The sequence below is a fragment of the Bos taurus genome, chromosome X (assembly GCF_002263795.3).
Source record: "Bos taurus isolate L1 Dominette 01449 registration number 42190680 breed Hereford chromosome X, ARS-UCD2.0, whole genome shotgun sequence".
NCBI lineage: Eukaryota > Metazoa > Chordata > Mammalia > Artiodactyla > Bovidae > Bos > Bos taurus.
Genome location: NC_037357.1, coordinates 95,029,399 through 95,046,275, shown reverse-complemented (window position 1 = coordinate 95,046,275; position 16,877 = coordinate 95,029,399). Strand labels below are relative to the sequence as shown.

Below are 16,877 nucleotides of genomic sequence, written 5' to 3'. Positions count from 1 at the left end.
GAGGCCAAGAATCCCGTCGTCTTTTGTGGTTCAGCAACAACTTTTCACTACTAGGGGAAGTATCCATCTTCCGTGTTCTTGTGCACATTCTTGAGTACAGTCCTGACCACAGTAGAAGTGGTGAGTCATAAAGGGATGAACAACAACCAAGATGTCCCTTCTGAGAGTAGCAAAAGGGGTGAAGGGCTGGCCAGTTAGGAAAATGTGATTTTTGTCCTCAAACTATTAAGGCAAATCCATCCAATTCATTGCCTCAGATTCCACAGAAACAATATCTAAGGAGTTGAGACAAAAGCCACTAGAGAGTTTCCTCTGGTCCAGTAAGAACTAGTGCTACCAAAAGAAGAAGCCCATTGTACTTACAATCTGACTTGATCTTGGAATTCATAATCTGTGTCCTCAAAAACCGCATGGTCACCAGCAGTGCTTCTTTACACATAAATCAGAGGAACAGCAATGATAAAGACTCACTTTCACGTCGTTGGCCCCTGAGGCAGGCAGCCAAGAGAAAGACCTCTAGCCTTAAAGATGTTCCTGGAGCTAAAGCTCCTCCTCACTTCTGATCATGTTCTTATAATCTTTGGCTCATAACAAGGCTAGGCGCTTCCATACTTGAAGTCTAAGTAAAACTATATAGTAACAACATGGATTGCAAGTCCCTTGAAAGTCTATGATCTGACAGATTAGGTTACTAGTTCTAATTCCCAGGCAGTTGCGAAATGGTCAAAGAGAACAGAAAGTTTGAACAAGAAAGGGGAGTTTAGTCCACACCCTTCGTCCATCTCTGGCCGCTCCCCCAGAGGAGATGTTAGGTGCCTCTTGACATTACCATCCCCCAACAGGGTTTTTGCCATAAGCTATATGACATCAATTCAGAACCACAGATTAGGATACAACTCTTGCTTCACACTTGTTTGTGCATCTGTATCAATCAATCATACACACAGGCACACTGTAGAGTTAGCAAAGCAAAAACAAAACAAAACAAAAAAAAGTGTTTACTAGGAGAACAAAGAACTAGAGCTCTGAGCATCTTTACCTTGTCCTGAAGAATCCCGTATGAGACCCCAAGATGAAAGGTTGCTGCCACAAGCCATAAACAATGCTGGGATTCTTGGTCTCCAGGAGAGAGCAATTCGATCAGGGCTAGTGATAAAGCTTGATTTCTCAGAGCTTTTTATGTAATAAAGTTTTATTAAAGTATAAAAGAAACAGAGAAAGCTTATGACATAGACATCAGAAGGGGACAGAAAGAGTGCCCCCTTGCTAGTTTTTACCAGGGAGTTATATACCTATTAGCAAGATGCTAATAAGAGAAATAGAGGAAAACAACAGAATGAGAAAGACTAGAGATCTCTTCAAGAAAATTAGAGATACCAAGGGAATATTTCATACAAAGATGGGTTTGATAAAGGACAGAGATGGAATGGACCTAACAGAAGCAGAAGATATTAAGAAGAGGTGGCAAGAATACACAGAAGAACTGTACAAAAAAGATCTTCATGACCCAGATAATCACAATGGTATGATCATTCACCTAGAGCCAGACATCCTGGAATGTGAAATCAAGTGGGCCTTAGAAAGCACCACTACAAGCAAAGCTAGTGGAGGTGATGGAATTCCAGTTGAGCTATTCCAAATCCTGGAAGATGATGCTTTGAAAGTGCTGCATTCAATATGCCAGCAAATTTGGAAAATTCAGCATTGGCCACAGGACTGGAAAAGGTCAGTTTTCATTCCAATCCCAAAGAAAGGCAATGCCAAAGAATGCTCAAACTACCGCACAATTACACTCATCTCACACACTAGTAAAGTAATGCTCAAAATTCTCCAAGCCAGGCTTCAGCAATACATGAACCATGAACCTTCAGATGTTCAAGCTGGTTTTAGAAAAGGCAGAGGAACCAGAGATGAAATTGCCAACATCTGCTGGATCATTGAAAAAGCAAGAGTTCCAGAAAAACATCTATTTCTGCTTTATTGACTATGCCAAAGCCTTTGACTGTGTGGATCACAATAAACTGGAAAATTCTTCAAGAGATGGGAATACCAGACCACCTGACCCACCTCTTGAGAAACCTATATGCAGGTCAGGAAGCAACAGTTAGAACTGGACATGAAACAACAGACTGGTTCCAAATAGGAAAAGGAGTACGTCAAGGCTCTATATTGTCACCCTGCTTATTTAACTTATATGCAGAGTACATCATGAAAAATGCTGGGTAGGAAGAAGCACAAGCTGGAATCAAGATTGCCAGGAGAAATATCAATAACCTCAGATATGCAGATGACACCACCCGTATGGCATAAAATGAAGAGGAACTAAAAAGCCTCTTGATGAAAGTGAAAGAGGAGAGTGAAAAAGTTGGCTTAAAGCTCAGCATTCAGAAAACGAAGATCATGGCATCTGGTCCCATCACTTCATGGGAAATAGATGGGGAAACAGTGGAAACAGGGTCAGACTTTATTTTTCTGGGCTCCAAAACCACTGCAGATGGTGACTGCAGCCATGAAATTAAAAGACGCTTACTCCTTGGAAGGAAAGTTATGACCAACCTAGATAGCATATTCAAAAGCAGAGACATTACTTTGCCAACAAAGGTCTGTCTAGTCAAGGCTATGGTTTTGTTGCAGGAAGGCGGACCCCTTCCAGGGCCCGAAACTGGGCTCTTGTCTAACACTCGGAAATGAATTGTCCAAGGAGACACCTGTGCTGACAAAGCAAGAGACTTTATTGGGAAAGGGTACCTGGGTGGAGAGCAGTAGGGTAAGGGAACCCAGGAGAACCGCTCTGTTGCATGGCTCACAGTCTTGGGTTTTATGGTGATGGGATTAGTTTCCACGTGGTCTTTGGGCAATCATTCCAATTCAGAGTCTCTCCTGGTGGCACATGCATTGCTCAGCCAAGATGGATGTTAGCAAGAGGGATTCTGGGAAGTGGACAGAGATGCGGTGTCTCCTTTTAACCTTTCCCAGACTCTTCCTGTTGGTGGTGGCTTATTTCCAGTAGTCATGTATGGATATGAGAGTTGGACTGTGAAGAAAGCTGAGCACGGACGAATTGATGCTTTTGAAGTGTGGTGTTGGAGAAGACTCTTGAGAGTCCCTCGGATTGCAAGGAGATCCAACCAGTCCATTCTAAAGGAGATCAGCCTTGGGTGTTCTTTGGAAGGAATGATGCTAAAGCTGAAACTCCAGTACTTTGACCACCTCATGTGAAGAGTTGACTCATTGGAAAAGACTCTGATTCTGGGAGAGATTGGGGGCAGGAGGAGAAGGGGATGACAGAGGATGAGATGGCTGGATGGTATCACCAACTCAATGGATGTGAGTTTGAGTGAACTTTGGGAGTTGGTTATGGAGAGGGGGGCCTGGAGTGCTGCGATTCATGGGGGTCACAAAGAGTTGGACACGACTGAGCGACTGAACTGAACTGAATAAGAGAAAGGAAATGCCTCAAAACAGAGAGTTACACCAGGTCTCTCACCCACAACATGCATTTTGAAATAACACTGGCATAAAATGAGTCCTCTCAGGCCATAAAACAATTCACATGAATCTTGAAGAAAGGCAGATTTCCAAGCAAATATATAGTTCAATAGCATAGCTTAAGGAAGACATTTCCATGAGAAAAAAGCGTTGGTTAGCCCAAGGTTTGAGATAAAGTTAAGTTCAGGTGGAACCAGACATCATTGTGACAACAAAGAATTTTAAAAGAAAGGGGGAAAAAAGTCTGTCCCTTGCAGTTTTATTTCCTCCTGCTGCTTTGGTACGTCTGGAGCTCCCTTCTAAGGCTATTAACACTCTTATTAGGTATCCGTAAGTCCCTCTCAACCCATGTCTTCTCAGATCACAACTTGAAATTTAACAGCTCCATGAATAATAAAGGTGCTTAGGCATATATAGATAATTGATAATTTACTCTTCTCTTCTTGACTTGGGTACTGCTTGATGACTCTGTTCTACATGACTATCAGACTTCTTTGAACATTTCCAATGATTTTGACTCAGTAGATATGGCCAGATATTTCTGTCTCCATACAGGGTGTTGTTTGGCAGATTTTGTAAAAGATGAAGTGGGGTTTGTATCAGAACCTGACTGATATTAGAAATTCATTCTGTTGCAAATGCAAAATGAATGAATTGTATTTCATAATAAAAGGCTGGGGGAGGAGTGCATGAAGAAATGGAGTGAGCCAACTGAATGGTAAGGTTGAGATTTTTTCCCTTGGCAGAAATCCCTTGTCAGTCTTGAAAGCTTTTGCCTGCATTTGTTTCTCTCCTTTTTTAGATTCAAATGCAACTTTGCAATCATTTGTTTATTAAAAGCTCTTAACTTTTTAAAACAAATTACATCCAGTCCTATAATTTCTTCTGATTAATGTGATTTTTCCAATGTCAGTATTTGTGATATTTTTCTATAAATAATAATGAAAGATAAAAACTCATTTAAAAACCGGTTGTAAACAGCAGCTGGAACATCCTCTTCTACCCGGTCACCTCGCTTTTTCAACAAAAGCAACTATTTTCCTTTAGCCATCTTCACCAGTAATGTTAAGCATGAGCCATTAATTAAGGTATATTATCACATTAATCTTCATATATTTATAACTTTAAAAGTTTTTCCCTATTCAGTAAATTGTCACACTTTCTTTTCTTTTTTATCTTTATATTATTTTATTTTTTTAATTTTATTTTTAAACTTTACAATATTGTATTAGTTTTGCCAAATATCAAAATGAATCCGCCACAGGTATACCTGTGTTCCCCATCCTGAACCCTCCTCCCTCCTCCCTCCCCATACCCTCCATCTGGGTCATCCCAGTGCACCAGCCCCAAGCATCCAGTATCGTCACACCTTCTTTTAAAACTCATGTTCCCCTATACTTTTTAACAGTTAATCACGTGTTACAGTTTGTAATTATGAACTATGTAATTATTTGATTATTGTCTATCTCCACTCCCACCAGCACCACTATAAGCACCATAAGATCAGAATTCTTGTCCGTTTTTACACCCCAGCAGCTAACATGCCTCCTGGAGCATTCAGTTCAGTTCAGTTCAGTCGCTCAGTCGTGTCCAACTCTTTGCGACCCCATGAATCACAGCACGCCAGGCCTCCCTGTCCATCACCAACTCCCAGAGTTCACCCAGACTCATGTCTATCGAGTCTGTGATGCCATCCAGCCATCTCATCCTCTGTCGTCCCTTCTCCTCCTGCCCCTAATCCCTCCCAGCATCAGAGTCTTTTCCAATGAGTCAACTCTTCGCATGAGGTGGCCCAAGTACTGGAGTTTCAGCTTTAGCATCATTCCTTCCAAAGAAATCCCAGGGATGATCTCCTTCAAAATGGACTGGTTGGATCTCCTTGCAGTCCAAGGGACTCTCAAGAGTCTTCTCCAACACCACAGTTCAAAAGCATCAATTCTTCGGCTCTCAGCCTTCTTCACAGTCCAACTCTCACATCCATCCATGACCACAGGAAAAACCATAGCCTTAACTAGACGAACCTTTGTTGGCCAAGTAATGTCTCTGCTTTTGAATATGCTATCTAGGTTGATCATAACTTTCCTTCCAAGGAGTAAGCATCTTTTATTTTCATGGCTGCAATCACCGTCTGCAGTGATTTTGGAGCCCCAAAAAATAAAGTCTGCCACTGTTTCCACTGTTTCCCCATCTATTTCCCATGAAGTGATAGGACCAGATGCCATGATCTTTGTTTTCTGAATGTTGAGCTTTAAGCCAACTTTTTTACTCTCCACTTTCACTTTCATCAAGAGGCTTTTTAGTTCCTCTTCACTTTCCGCCATAAAGGCCAGCACTAAATAGATGCCAATTAATTAATTAGTCTGAAAATTACTCCAAGTATTATATCTTTCTTGAATTCTTCATTATCCCTTTAACCACCACCCCTATCTCCCACCCTACTGATAAAACTGAACATTCCTTCTTCTGTATATCAATGAAAATTTTCAAGTAACTTGAAGGACCAAAATACATCTCTGTTTTCCCAGCATATCATCAGTTCATGCCTATTGTCCTGAGATAATTATCAATGATGCTTCTTTATTCTCAAAAGTGTCCCAACCTGGACTATATTTGAGATGATATCTCTCTATAGAATTGTGTTTCAGCATTTCCTAGAGCCACTTACAGCTATTTTTTAGATTAGTTTAAGAGTTCTTTGAAGGCAGGATCAGTTCTGATCTCTCCTTCTAGACCTGGGGCTTACCACAGTGCCTGTCAACCAGTTACTATTCTTTTAAATGAAAACACTTTCCTGGTATCTTTGCCTTAAAAAAGTTTGCATTGTAAGACAAAATAAACACAGAAATCACATGACACTTACATACCTACATGGGTTTTAGGACAGATACCAGCATTTCTTTTTAAAAGTTGCTTCAGGTTTTAAAAGGTAATCAAAGTTTATGTCTACCAAGTAATTTATTTCTCTTCTACCTTAGATTATTGAATAGGAAACTCACAGTAATAACTAGACATTTGATCTGCTAGCTAACAGCAGTCAAATTTATCTTTTACAGGTACTTTTCATTGGCCAGGAAAAATATACATTTAGTCGTATAAACTGTTGCTTTTAAATTCCTTTGGATCTTTGAATAAATTCAGGGGAAATTTTTTCAATTCCCCATGTGCACTAGAAATTATTTTCAAGAGAGTAAGTCAGTAGCAAAAATGGAACTTGTAAAGCAAGTAGGCTTTAAAATTGATAACAGTAGATGAATGGAGATGTAACAGTGAAATGAATGTCTATGCATCTATACTAAGCAAAAAATTAAAAGAAATTAATGGTAATATAATCTTTAGAGAAGTCACTATATGCTGCCTAAATGTCAGTTCTGAGATGCCAATTCTGTGTGCATATGTTTTTTCCAAATGTTACTCTACTAAGATATGCAGTTATCCATATTAATCTTAGATAAAGCTGCTGGTGACTTTTTCTTCTTGTTTATATGAGCAGTATTGAGATGTTACTGGAAAATCCTAGTACACCAGTTACAGATAGTCTGGTTTAAATTAGTGAGCACAGCTACTATCTGAAAGAGCTTTTCAGTGCTCACAGGTCTATATAGTCTTGTCTCACTGTCAGTATCTTCTTTGCTTTTTTAAAACCAAACTCCCGGTGGTTTCTATTGTGCTCTTTGCATATACTGAGAACCTACTATGTTCTGTTCACTTTTCTAAGCACTTTCCTTATTCATTTGATGAAATCCTTGTTCTGTGAAGTAACTATCAATATCCTCAATTCATATATGAGGAAACTGAGGCTCGAGGTAAGTGAAACATCTTGACCAGATTACAACTCAAACCTAAGGGGACAGATGATGTAGCTGAAAGAAGTTTAGAAATAAAATTGCCCCTTGACCCTAATCTATAAGTAATGTTATTTTAAAATATTCTAGTTTCTCATGCAAATTGAGTTGATTTTATCCTTTTTACAGTATAACAAATACAATTACAATAGATAAAAGAGGGTACAGATACAACTCATGAGTATGAACACAACTTTTTCCTTAACTGAAGCACACATCTCTATTTGTGACCTTTATAACCAGCTTCAATTGCTTGAAAACAATTTTAGTGATTTTCCATTGTCTCCAGTAGATAGGGACCCTGATATTTTGCAAAAAAAAAATGTGATGCTGGAGAAGTTGTCCTCTTCAGGAGTGGAGCTCAGCTTTAGTAAGAATGTGTGTGTGTGTGTGTGTGTGTGTGTGTGTGTGTGTTAGTCAGTCATGTCCAACTCTTTGTGACCCCATGGACTGTAGCCCGCCAGGCTCTTCTGTCACAGAATTCTCCAGACAAGAATACTGGAGTGAGTTGCCATTCCCTTCTCCAGGGGATCTTCCCGATCCAGGGATGGAACCCAGATCTCCTGCATTGCAGGCAGATTCTTTACTGTCTGAGCCACCAGGGAAGCACAACAAGAAGAATATGGTGTGATATTTGGAAATTTTACCTGACACCGACTTCCCTGTAGCTCAAACAGTAAAGAGGAAGTGCAGGAGACCCAAGCTCGATCCCTGGGTCAGGAAGATCCTCTGGAGAAGGGAATGGCAGTCCACTCCAGTATTCTTGATTGGAGAATCCCACTGACAGTGGAGCCTGGTGAGCTACAGTCCATGGGGTCGCAAAGAGTCAGATATGACTGAGCAACTGACACTACCTGACCTAAAAGAAGAAAGAGTTCTTTGAAGGACGTATATGTTTCTCTACCCTATTGAAATGCCATGTTTCTCTTCCTTCAAGTTTTTGTGATAAGCAGTTAAATTTGGCTATGATTTTTGTTGGAGAGGGGAGGAATTAAAGCACTATGACCATCACTGAAAATTTTGTGTCTAGAATTAGTAGAGAAATAGAGATTCTTAGGAGTCTCTGTAGCACAATGGATAGCACTTTGGATTTATAGAAACTATATTTTTTTTTACATAAGCTGGGTGCAAATATTTTTTATTGAAATATAGGTGATGTGCAATATTATTAGTTCCAGGTTTACAACATAGTGGTCTGATATCTAAATACATTACAAAATGATTACCCTAAAAAGTCTTGTAACCATTTGACACCATACAAAATTATTACAGTATTATTAGTTATATTCCTTATGCTGTATATTAGACTTATTTATTTTATTGTTGGAATAATAAATTCAATAAATAATAACAAATAATAAATCTTAATCCACTTCACCTATTTCACCCAACCCCTCACTCCCACAACCCCACTCCAAGCAGCAACCATCAGTTTGTTCTCTGATCTATAATTCTGTTTCTGTTTTGTTATGTTTATTCATTTGTTTTGTTTTTTAGATTCCACATGTAAGTGAAATTTACAGTATTTGTCTTTCTCTGTCTGTCTGACTTATTTCACTTAATACCCTCTAGGGAATTCCCTGGAGGTACAGTAGTTAGAATTCTGTGTTTTCACTGCCAAGGGCCCAGGTTTGATTCCTGGTTGGGGAACTAAGATCCCACAAGCTGCACTGCAAGGCAAAAACAAACAAAACCTAATACCTTCTAGGTCCATTCATGTTGTCTTAAAAGGCAAGATTTCTTTCTATTTTATAGCTGAATTATATTCCATTGTTTGTGTGTATGTACATATATATCTCCCAGATATTTTTATCCATTCATCTATTGATGGATACTTAAATTTATTTCATATCTTCGTTACTGTAAATAATGCTGCAATGAACATAGGGGTGCATATATCTTTCTGAGTTGGTGTTTTTGCTTACTTTATATCCATAAGTGGGAATACTGGTGGTTTTATTTTTAATTTTTTGAAGAACCTGCATGATATTTTCCATATTGCCTGTGACAATTTACATCTACACCAATAGTACAGGAGGGTTCCCTTTTCTCCACATCCTCATCAACACTTGTTATGCATTTCAATGATAGCCATTCTGACAGGTGGGAAGTGATATTGTTTTGATGCATTTCACTGATGATTAATGAAGTTAAACATTTTTTCATGTCTCAGAGATTGGCCATCTGTATGTCTTCTTTGGAGAAATGTCTACTCAGGTCCTCTGATATTTAATCAGAAAGTTTGGGGGGTTTTTTGTTATTGAGTTGTATGAGTTATTTATATATTGTGGATATTAAGCCTTTATCAAACATATTATTTTCAAATATCTTATCTTATTTAGTAGGTTGCTTTCCTTTCATTGATAATTTCCTTCACTATGTAAGCACTTTTTAGTCTGATGTAGTCTCATTTGTTTATTTTTTTTTTTTTTCTTTTGTTGCAGGATTGTAAGGACACGCCAAAAAACTGTTGCTAAGACTGATGGCAAGAACATACTGCCTATGTTTTATTTTAGGTATTCTATGGTTTCAGGTCTTACACTTTAATCTTTAATCAATTTTGAATTTATTTTTCTATGTAGTATAAGAATTTAGTCCAGTTTGATTCTTTTACATACAGGTATTAAATTTTTCCCAACACCATTTTAATTTATTTTTAATTGAAGTATAGTTGCTTTACCATGTTGTGTTGGTTTCTGTTACACAACAACGTGAATTAGCTATAAGTATACCTATATCTCCTCCCTCTTGAGCCTCCCTCTGCCTCGCCCCAATGCCAGCCCTCTAGGTCATCACAGGGCATTGAGCTGAGTTCCCTGTGCTATACAACTGCTTCTCACTTGCTAACTATTTTGCACTTGATATTGTATATATGTCAGTGCTGCCTTCTTAATTCATCCCACTCTCTCCTCCCCAACACCATTTATTGAAGAAGCTCTCTTTTCCCCATTGTATATTCCTGTCTCCTTTGTCATAAATTAATTGATCCTATAGGCATTGGCTTATTTGGGGGCTCTCTCCCATTGATTTGTGTGTCTTTTTGTACCAATTTACATACTGGTTTAATTACTATAGCTTTGCAGTAAAGTTTTAAGTAAAGGAGTGTGATACCTCCAGCTTTTTTTTTTTTCCCTCAAAATTACTTTGACTATCCAGGGTCTTTCATGGTTCTATATAAACTTTAGAATTATTTGTTCTAGTCCTGTGAAAACTGCTATTGATGCTTTGATTGAGATTGCATTGAATCTGTAGATCACTTTGTGTAATATGGATGTCTTAACAATATTAATTCTTCTAATCCATGAGCAAGGTATATCTTCTATTTGTTTGTGTATTCTTCAATTTCTTTTGTCAATGTCTTATCCTGTTCAGAGTACAGGCTTTTCACCACCCCAGTTAAATTTATTCCTAGGTATTTGATTCTGTTTGATACAATTATAAGTGGGATTTAAAATTTTTCTTTCTGATAGATGGTTTTTCTTGTATATAAAAACTACAGATTTCTGCATATTAATTTTGTATCTTGTAACTTTAGTGAATTCATTTATCAGATATAATAGTTTTTGTTTTTTGTTTTTTTTGGTGGAGTCTTTAGGGTTTCTGTATATAGTATCATGTCATCTGCAAGAAGTTTGACTTCTTTCTTTCTAATTTGTATTACTTTCATTTCTTTTTCTTGTATAATTGTTGCGATTAAAACTTTCAATATTCTGAGAGTGAGCAATCTTATCTTGTTCCTGATCTTAGAGGAAGTGTTTTCTGAATTTCACAATTGAGTATATTGTTGGTTGTAGGGGCATATAAGGCCTTTATTATGTTTAGGTATGTTGCTTCTATTCCCACTTTCTGGAGAGGTTTTATTGTAAACAGACGCTGCTGCTGCTGCTAAGCCACTTCAGTCATGTCCGGCTCTGTGTGAACCCATAGACGGAAGCCAACCAGGCTCCCCCGTCCCTGGGATTCTCCAGGCAAGAACACTGGAGTGGGTTGCCATTTGCTTCTCCAATGCATGAAAGTGAAAACTGAAAGTAAAGTTGCTCACCTGTGTCCGACTCTTAGCGGCCCCATGGACTGCAGCCCAACAGGCTTTGCCATCCATGGGATTTTCTAGGCAAGAGTACTGGAGTGGGGTGCCATTGCCTTCTCTGAAACAGACGCTACATTTTGTCAAAAGCTTTTCCTAAATCAATTGAAGTGACCATATGATTTTATTCTATTTGTTAATGTGGTGAATCACAATGATTTGCGGATATTGAAAGATCTTTGCATCCCTTTGAAAAATACTTTTGAATCATGGTGTGTGAACCTTCTAACTTACTGTTGAATTTAGTTTGGTAATACTTTGTTGAGTGTTTTTGCATTTATGTTTATCAGTGATGTTTGCCTGCAATTTTCTTTTTTAGATTATCTTTGTCTATTTTTTTTTTTTTTTTAATCAGGGTAATACTGGCTTGAAAGCAGCATTGAAGGCATTTTCTCCTCTTCAATTTTTGAAATAGTCTGAGGAGAGGCAGTAGCTCTTTTTTAAATGTTTGGTAGAATTTATCTGTGAAGCCATCTCGTGTTAGACTTTTGTTTGTTGAAAAGTTTTAAATTACAGATTTAATTTCATTCCTGGCAATTGGTTTGTTTGTATTTTTATCTATCTCTTCCTGATTAGTCTTCGGAGACTGTATTTCTAAGAATTTATCCATTTCTTTTAGGTTGTCCATTTTTGGAGCATATATTTGTTTATAGTAATTTTCTTGTTATTTTTTGTATTTTTGTGTTGTCAGTTGTAATTTTTTTTTCATTTATGATTTTATTTATCTAGGCCTTCTCTTTTTTGATGTGTCTGTTACTCACTCAGTCGTGTCCAACTCTTTGAGACCCCATGTACTCTAGCCCACCAGGCTCCTCTGTCCATGTGATTCTCTAGGCAAGAATACTGGAGTGGGTAGCCAGTCCCTTTTCCAGGGGACCTTCCTGACCCAGGGATCGAACCTGGGTCTTCCACATTGTAGGCAGATTCTTTACTATCTGAGCCACTGGGGAAACTTTCTGTTTGATTAGTTCTGGCTAACGGTTTTTCAATTTTGTGTATCTTTTCAAAGAACCAGCTCTTAACTTTCATTAATCTTTTCTATTGCTTTCTAGTTTATATTTCACTTATTTCTGCTTTAATCTTTATTATTTATTTCCTTCTACTAACTGTGGGTTTTGTTTGTTTTTCTTTTTCTAGTTCCTTTAACTTAGATTGGTTTGTTTGAGATTTTTCTTGTTTCCTGAGGTAGGCTTGAATCACTATAAACTTCCCTCTTAGAACTACTTTCCTGCAGCCCTATAGATTTCTGTGTCATTGTGTTAACATTTTTATCCCAAGATATTTTTTTTTATTTTATCTTTGATTTCTTCAATGACCCATTGGTTGTTTAGTAGTATGCTGTTTAGACTCCACATGTTTTTTTTTTCTTTTCTTTTAGTTGTTTTCCTTATAGTTGATTTTATAGTCTAATACTGTTGTGATCTGAAAAGACATTTGATATTATTTTGAGTCCAATCATTTTAAGGAGAAAAATATATCAGACAGCCTGTAGTTTCTTAGGAAGAAAGCACCATATTCTAAAATAATTTTCCATAAGTTTACTAAACATGATTATGATATGTGTGTTTATTTGTAGGAACTGGTAACATCTAAACATAACAAACCAAACAGGCAAACTATTGTGCTACCACTGCCACCACATTTTATGCAAAGGAATGCCAATGTACATGAATTCCAAGCAAGTTAAAAAGAAAAAAAAAGCTGATTAGACCTTAGATTGCCCATTGACCGGGATGACAGCCACCGCTGCAGTGGAAACACCAAAAATGAAGAAGAGTGCCTCCAAGGAAGAGAAGCAGCAGTCTAAGCAAGAGAATACAGAGCAGGGCAATGCTGATTCTGAAGAGTGGCTGGGCTGTGAGAGTGATCCTGAACAAATGAGCCTTAAAAAGAGCAACAGTGACAATAGATGCCAACTGGGAGATGTTCAATTGAATAAAAAGGATATCCTTTCTAAGCCACACCGTCAGCTATGTAGATCACCCTGCCTAGATCATCCAAGCTTCTCCCAGAGCAGCATTCTACATGATGGGAAGCTTGACTTGGAAAAAGAATACCAAACCAAGATGGATTTTGCTTTAAAGTTGGGTTATGCAGAGGAACAGATTCAATCAGTGCTGAACAAGCTGGGTCCAGAATCGCTTATTAATGATGTATTGGCAGAGCTTGTCAGACTTGGGAACAAAGGTGATTTGGAAGGGCAAGTCAACTTGAATCTGTTAGGGCCTCGAGGGCCCAGCTCCAGAGAGATCACAAGCCCTGAGCTGTCTCTTGAAGATGAAATAGACAACAGTGACAATTTGAGGCCAGTTGTCATAGATGGAAGTAATGTGGCAATGAGGTAAGACTGGTATATTTTCTTTCTCTTTCTTTAAAACTGCCTTGACCTCATAGAAATTGGCTTCCTTTACAATATGGGAGGCCCTTAGTTGTCTGTGATTTGTGTTCCTCTTGATGGAAAGATGCTAAAATGATCCTGACTGACCTTTTATATTGCCTTTGAAATCGTTGCCAGCTTGTTTTCAGGTGTTCTGAAAGCACCTTAGACATCAGTGATACTTCAGAGGAGATGTAACCAATCAGCATTTGTTCCTCTTGAGGTCCCCTCTCCCACCTCTACTTGGCTAAACAAATCATCCGGAAAATAATGCTTTTATCATGTCACTTGGGGGCTTACTTGGGAGCTTTCAGTAATTCAAAATTTCCAAGCTTACCTCAAATTTGTATCCCTTTGCTTGACTTTGTGATTTGATCTTTCCTTTCTCCCACTTGATTACAATTCTCATGCATATTGCATTTATATTAATCTCTTTAACAAACTCCATGTAAATTGTGATGATTCCTACCCCCAGTACATGGGTGTATGTCATTTTCCAGTCTAGGAGTGATCACCTCCTTATTTCTATACCCTTCAAGTTGTATTACAACTGCAAGTACCATTATGACTTTTCTCATCCCAATGATTGTCTCTGAGCTGAAGTAACATGGTAGACTGAATAATCGTCCCCTAATGAAGTCCACATCCTAATCCTTAGAATCTGAGAATATATTTTCTTACATGATAAAAAGCAACTTTGCAAATATGATTAAGCTAATGACCTTGAGATGGGGAAAATTATCCTGTATTTTTTGGTGGGCTCAATGTAACCTCAAGGGTCCTTATAAGAGGGAGGGAGGCAACAGGCTCAGAATGAATAGTAGGTGATTTGATGACAGAAATAAGAAGTTGGAGAGATGTAAGAAAGAGACTGTGAACCAAGGAATGTGAGCAACCTCCAGAAACTGAAGAAGTTAGGGAAGTATTCTTCTTTGCAGCTGTCAGAAAGAACACAGCTTTGCCAATATCTTGATTTTTCAGGCAAAAATACTGAAGTGTTCTCAATACTGGAGAGTATTCTCAACCCAGGGATCTTCTTGACACAGGGAATGAACCTGCATCTCCTATGTCCCCTGCATTGCAGACAGATTCTTTATCTCCTGAGCCAGTGAGTGAAAGTTGTTCAGTCGTGTCTGACTCTTGGCGACCCCTAGAGTAGGTAGCCTTTCCCTTCTACAGGGGATCTTCTCAACCCAGGGATTGAACTCAGGTCTCCCGCATTAGAGGTGGATTCTTTACCAGCTGAACCAGAAGGGAAGCACAAGAATACTGAAGTGGGTAGCCTATCCCTTCTCCAGGGGATCTTCCTGACCCAAGAATCAAACCGGGGTCTCCTGCATTGCAGGCGGATTCCTTACCAACTGAGCTATGGGTTCCCTGATACCACATACAAAAATTAAGAAAAAATGAATTAAATACCTAAATGTAAGACCATAAGCCATAAAATTTCTAAAGGAAAATATAGGCAGAACACTTTTTGACATAAATCATAGCAATATGCTTTTAAACCTGTCTCCTAAAGCAAAGGAAATAAAAGTTAAAGTAAACAAATGGCACGAAATTAAACTTGAAAGCTGTTGCATAACAAAGGAAACCTTTGACAAAATTAAAAGAAAACCTACTGAATAGAAGAAAATATTTGCTAGTGATATGACTGTTAGGATTAATGTCCAAAATGCATAAACAGTGCATACAATTCAATATTAAAAAAAAAAAGCCAAACAATTCAATTTAAAAATGAGCATAAAACTTGAATAGATATGTTTCCAAAGAAGACATACAGATGGCCAATAGGCACATGAAAGGATGCTCAACATTGCTAATAATCAGGGAAAGGCAAATCAAAACTATGGTGAGACATCACCTCACACATGTCAGAATGGCTACTGTCAAATAGATCACAAAAAATAACAAGTGTGTTGGTGAAGATGTGGAGAAAAGAGAGCCCTACTGTACTGTTGGTGGGAATGTAAAGTGGTATAGCCATTATAAAAAGAGCAAGGATATTTTTCAAGAGAGTAAAAATAGAACTATTATATGATCCAACTATTTCATTCCTGTGTATATATCTGAAGGGAACAAAAACACTGATTTGGAAAAAAAAAAAATATATATATATATATATATATATATATATATGCAGCCCAATGTTCACAGTAGCATTATTTACAATAGCCAAGATATGGAAGCAAACTTAATTTCCATAAGCTGATTACTCAGCCATAAAAAAGAATGAAAATTGACTATTTGCAACAGTATGGGTGAATCTAGAGTGTATTATGCTTAGTGAAAAAGTCAGACAGAGAAAGGCAAATACTGTATGCTATCACTTATATGTGGAATCTAAAAAATAAAATGGAATATAACAAAATGGAAACAGACTCAAGTATATAAAGAACACACTAGTGGTTACTACAGGGAAGAAAGATGGAGGATAGGCCAAATAGGGTTAAGATATTGAGAGGTAACTTAGATGAAGGCTCTTATGACAGATTTGTTTTCTTTTTTTTTACTTTTTTAATTTTATTTTATTTTTAAACTTTAAAATATTGTATTAGTTTTGCCAAATATCGAAATGAATCCTCCACAGGTATACATATGTTCCCCATCCTAAACCCTCCTCCCTCCCCATACCATCCCTCTGGGTCATCCCAGTGCACCAGCCCCAAGCATCCAGTATCGTGCATCAAACCTGGACTGGCGACTCATTTCATACATGATATTATACATGTTTAAATGCCATTCTCCCAAATCTTCCCACCCTCGCCCTCTCCCACCGAGTCCATAAGACTGTTCTATACATCAGTGTCTCTTTTGCTGTCTCGTACACAGGGTTATTGTTACCATCTTTCTAAATTCCATATATATGCATTAGTATACTGTATTGGTGTTTTTCTTTCTGGCTTACTTCACTCTGTATAATAGGCTCCAGTTTCATCCACCTCATTAGAACTGATTCAAATGTATTATTTTTAATGGCTGAGTAATACTCCATTGTGTATATGTACCACAGCTTTCTTATCCATTCATCTGCTGATGGACATATAGGTTGCTTCCATGTCCTGGCTATTATAAACAGTCCTGA

The 16,877-nt window shown here is 37.9% G+C and overlaps 1 protein-coding gene across 5 annotated transcripts in view; it reads left to right on the top strand.

Moving 5' to 3' along the window:
- Positions 1-16,877, top strand: part of ZC3H12B (zinc finger CCCH-type containing 12B) — a 604,651-nt gene that overhangs the window by 534,141 nt on the left and 53,633 nt on the right. For 3 of the 5 annotated variants that reach the window (XM_059883437.1, XM_059883439.1, XM_059883438.1), the window contains one exon: positions 12,992-13,756. In XM_059883437.1, coding sequence (XP_059739420.1) covers positions 13,149-13,756 — 608 coding nt within the window. In that variant the 5' untranslated portion in view covers positions 12,992-13,148. Of the gene's footprint in view, positions 1-9,775; positions 9,848-12,991; positions 13,757-16,877 lie in introns of those variants that run through there. The other 2 variants (XM_015461717.3, NM_001192594.2) reach the window with 2 other exon arrangements.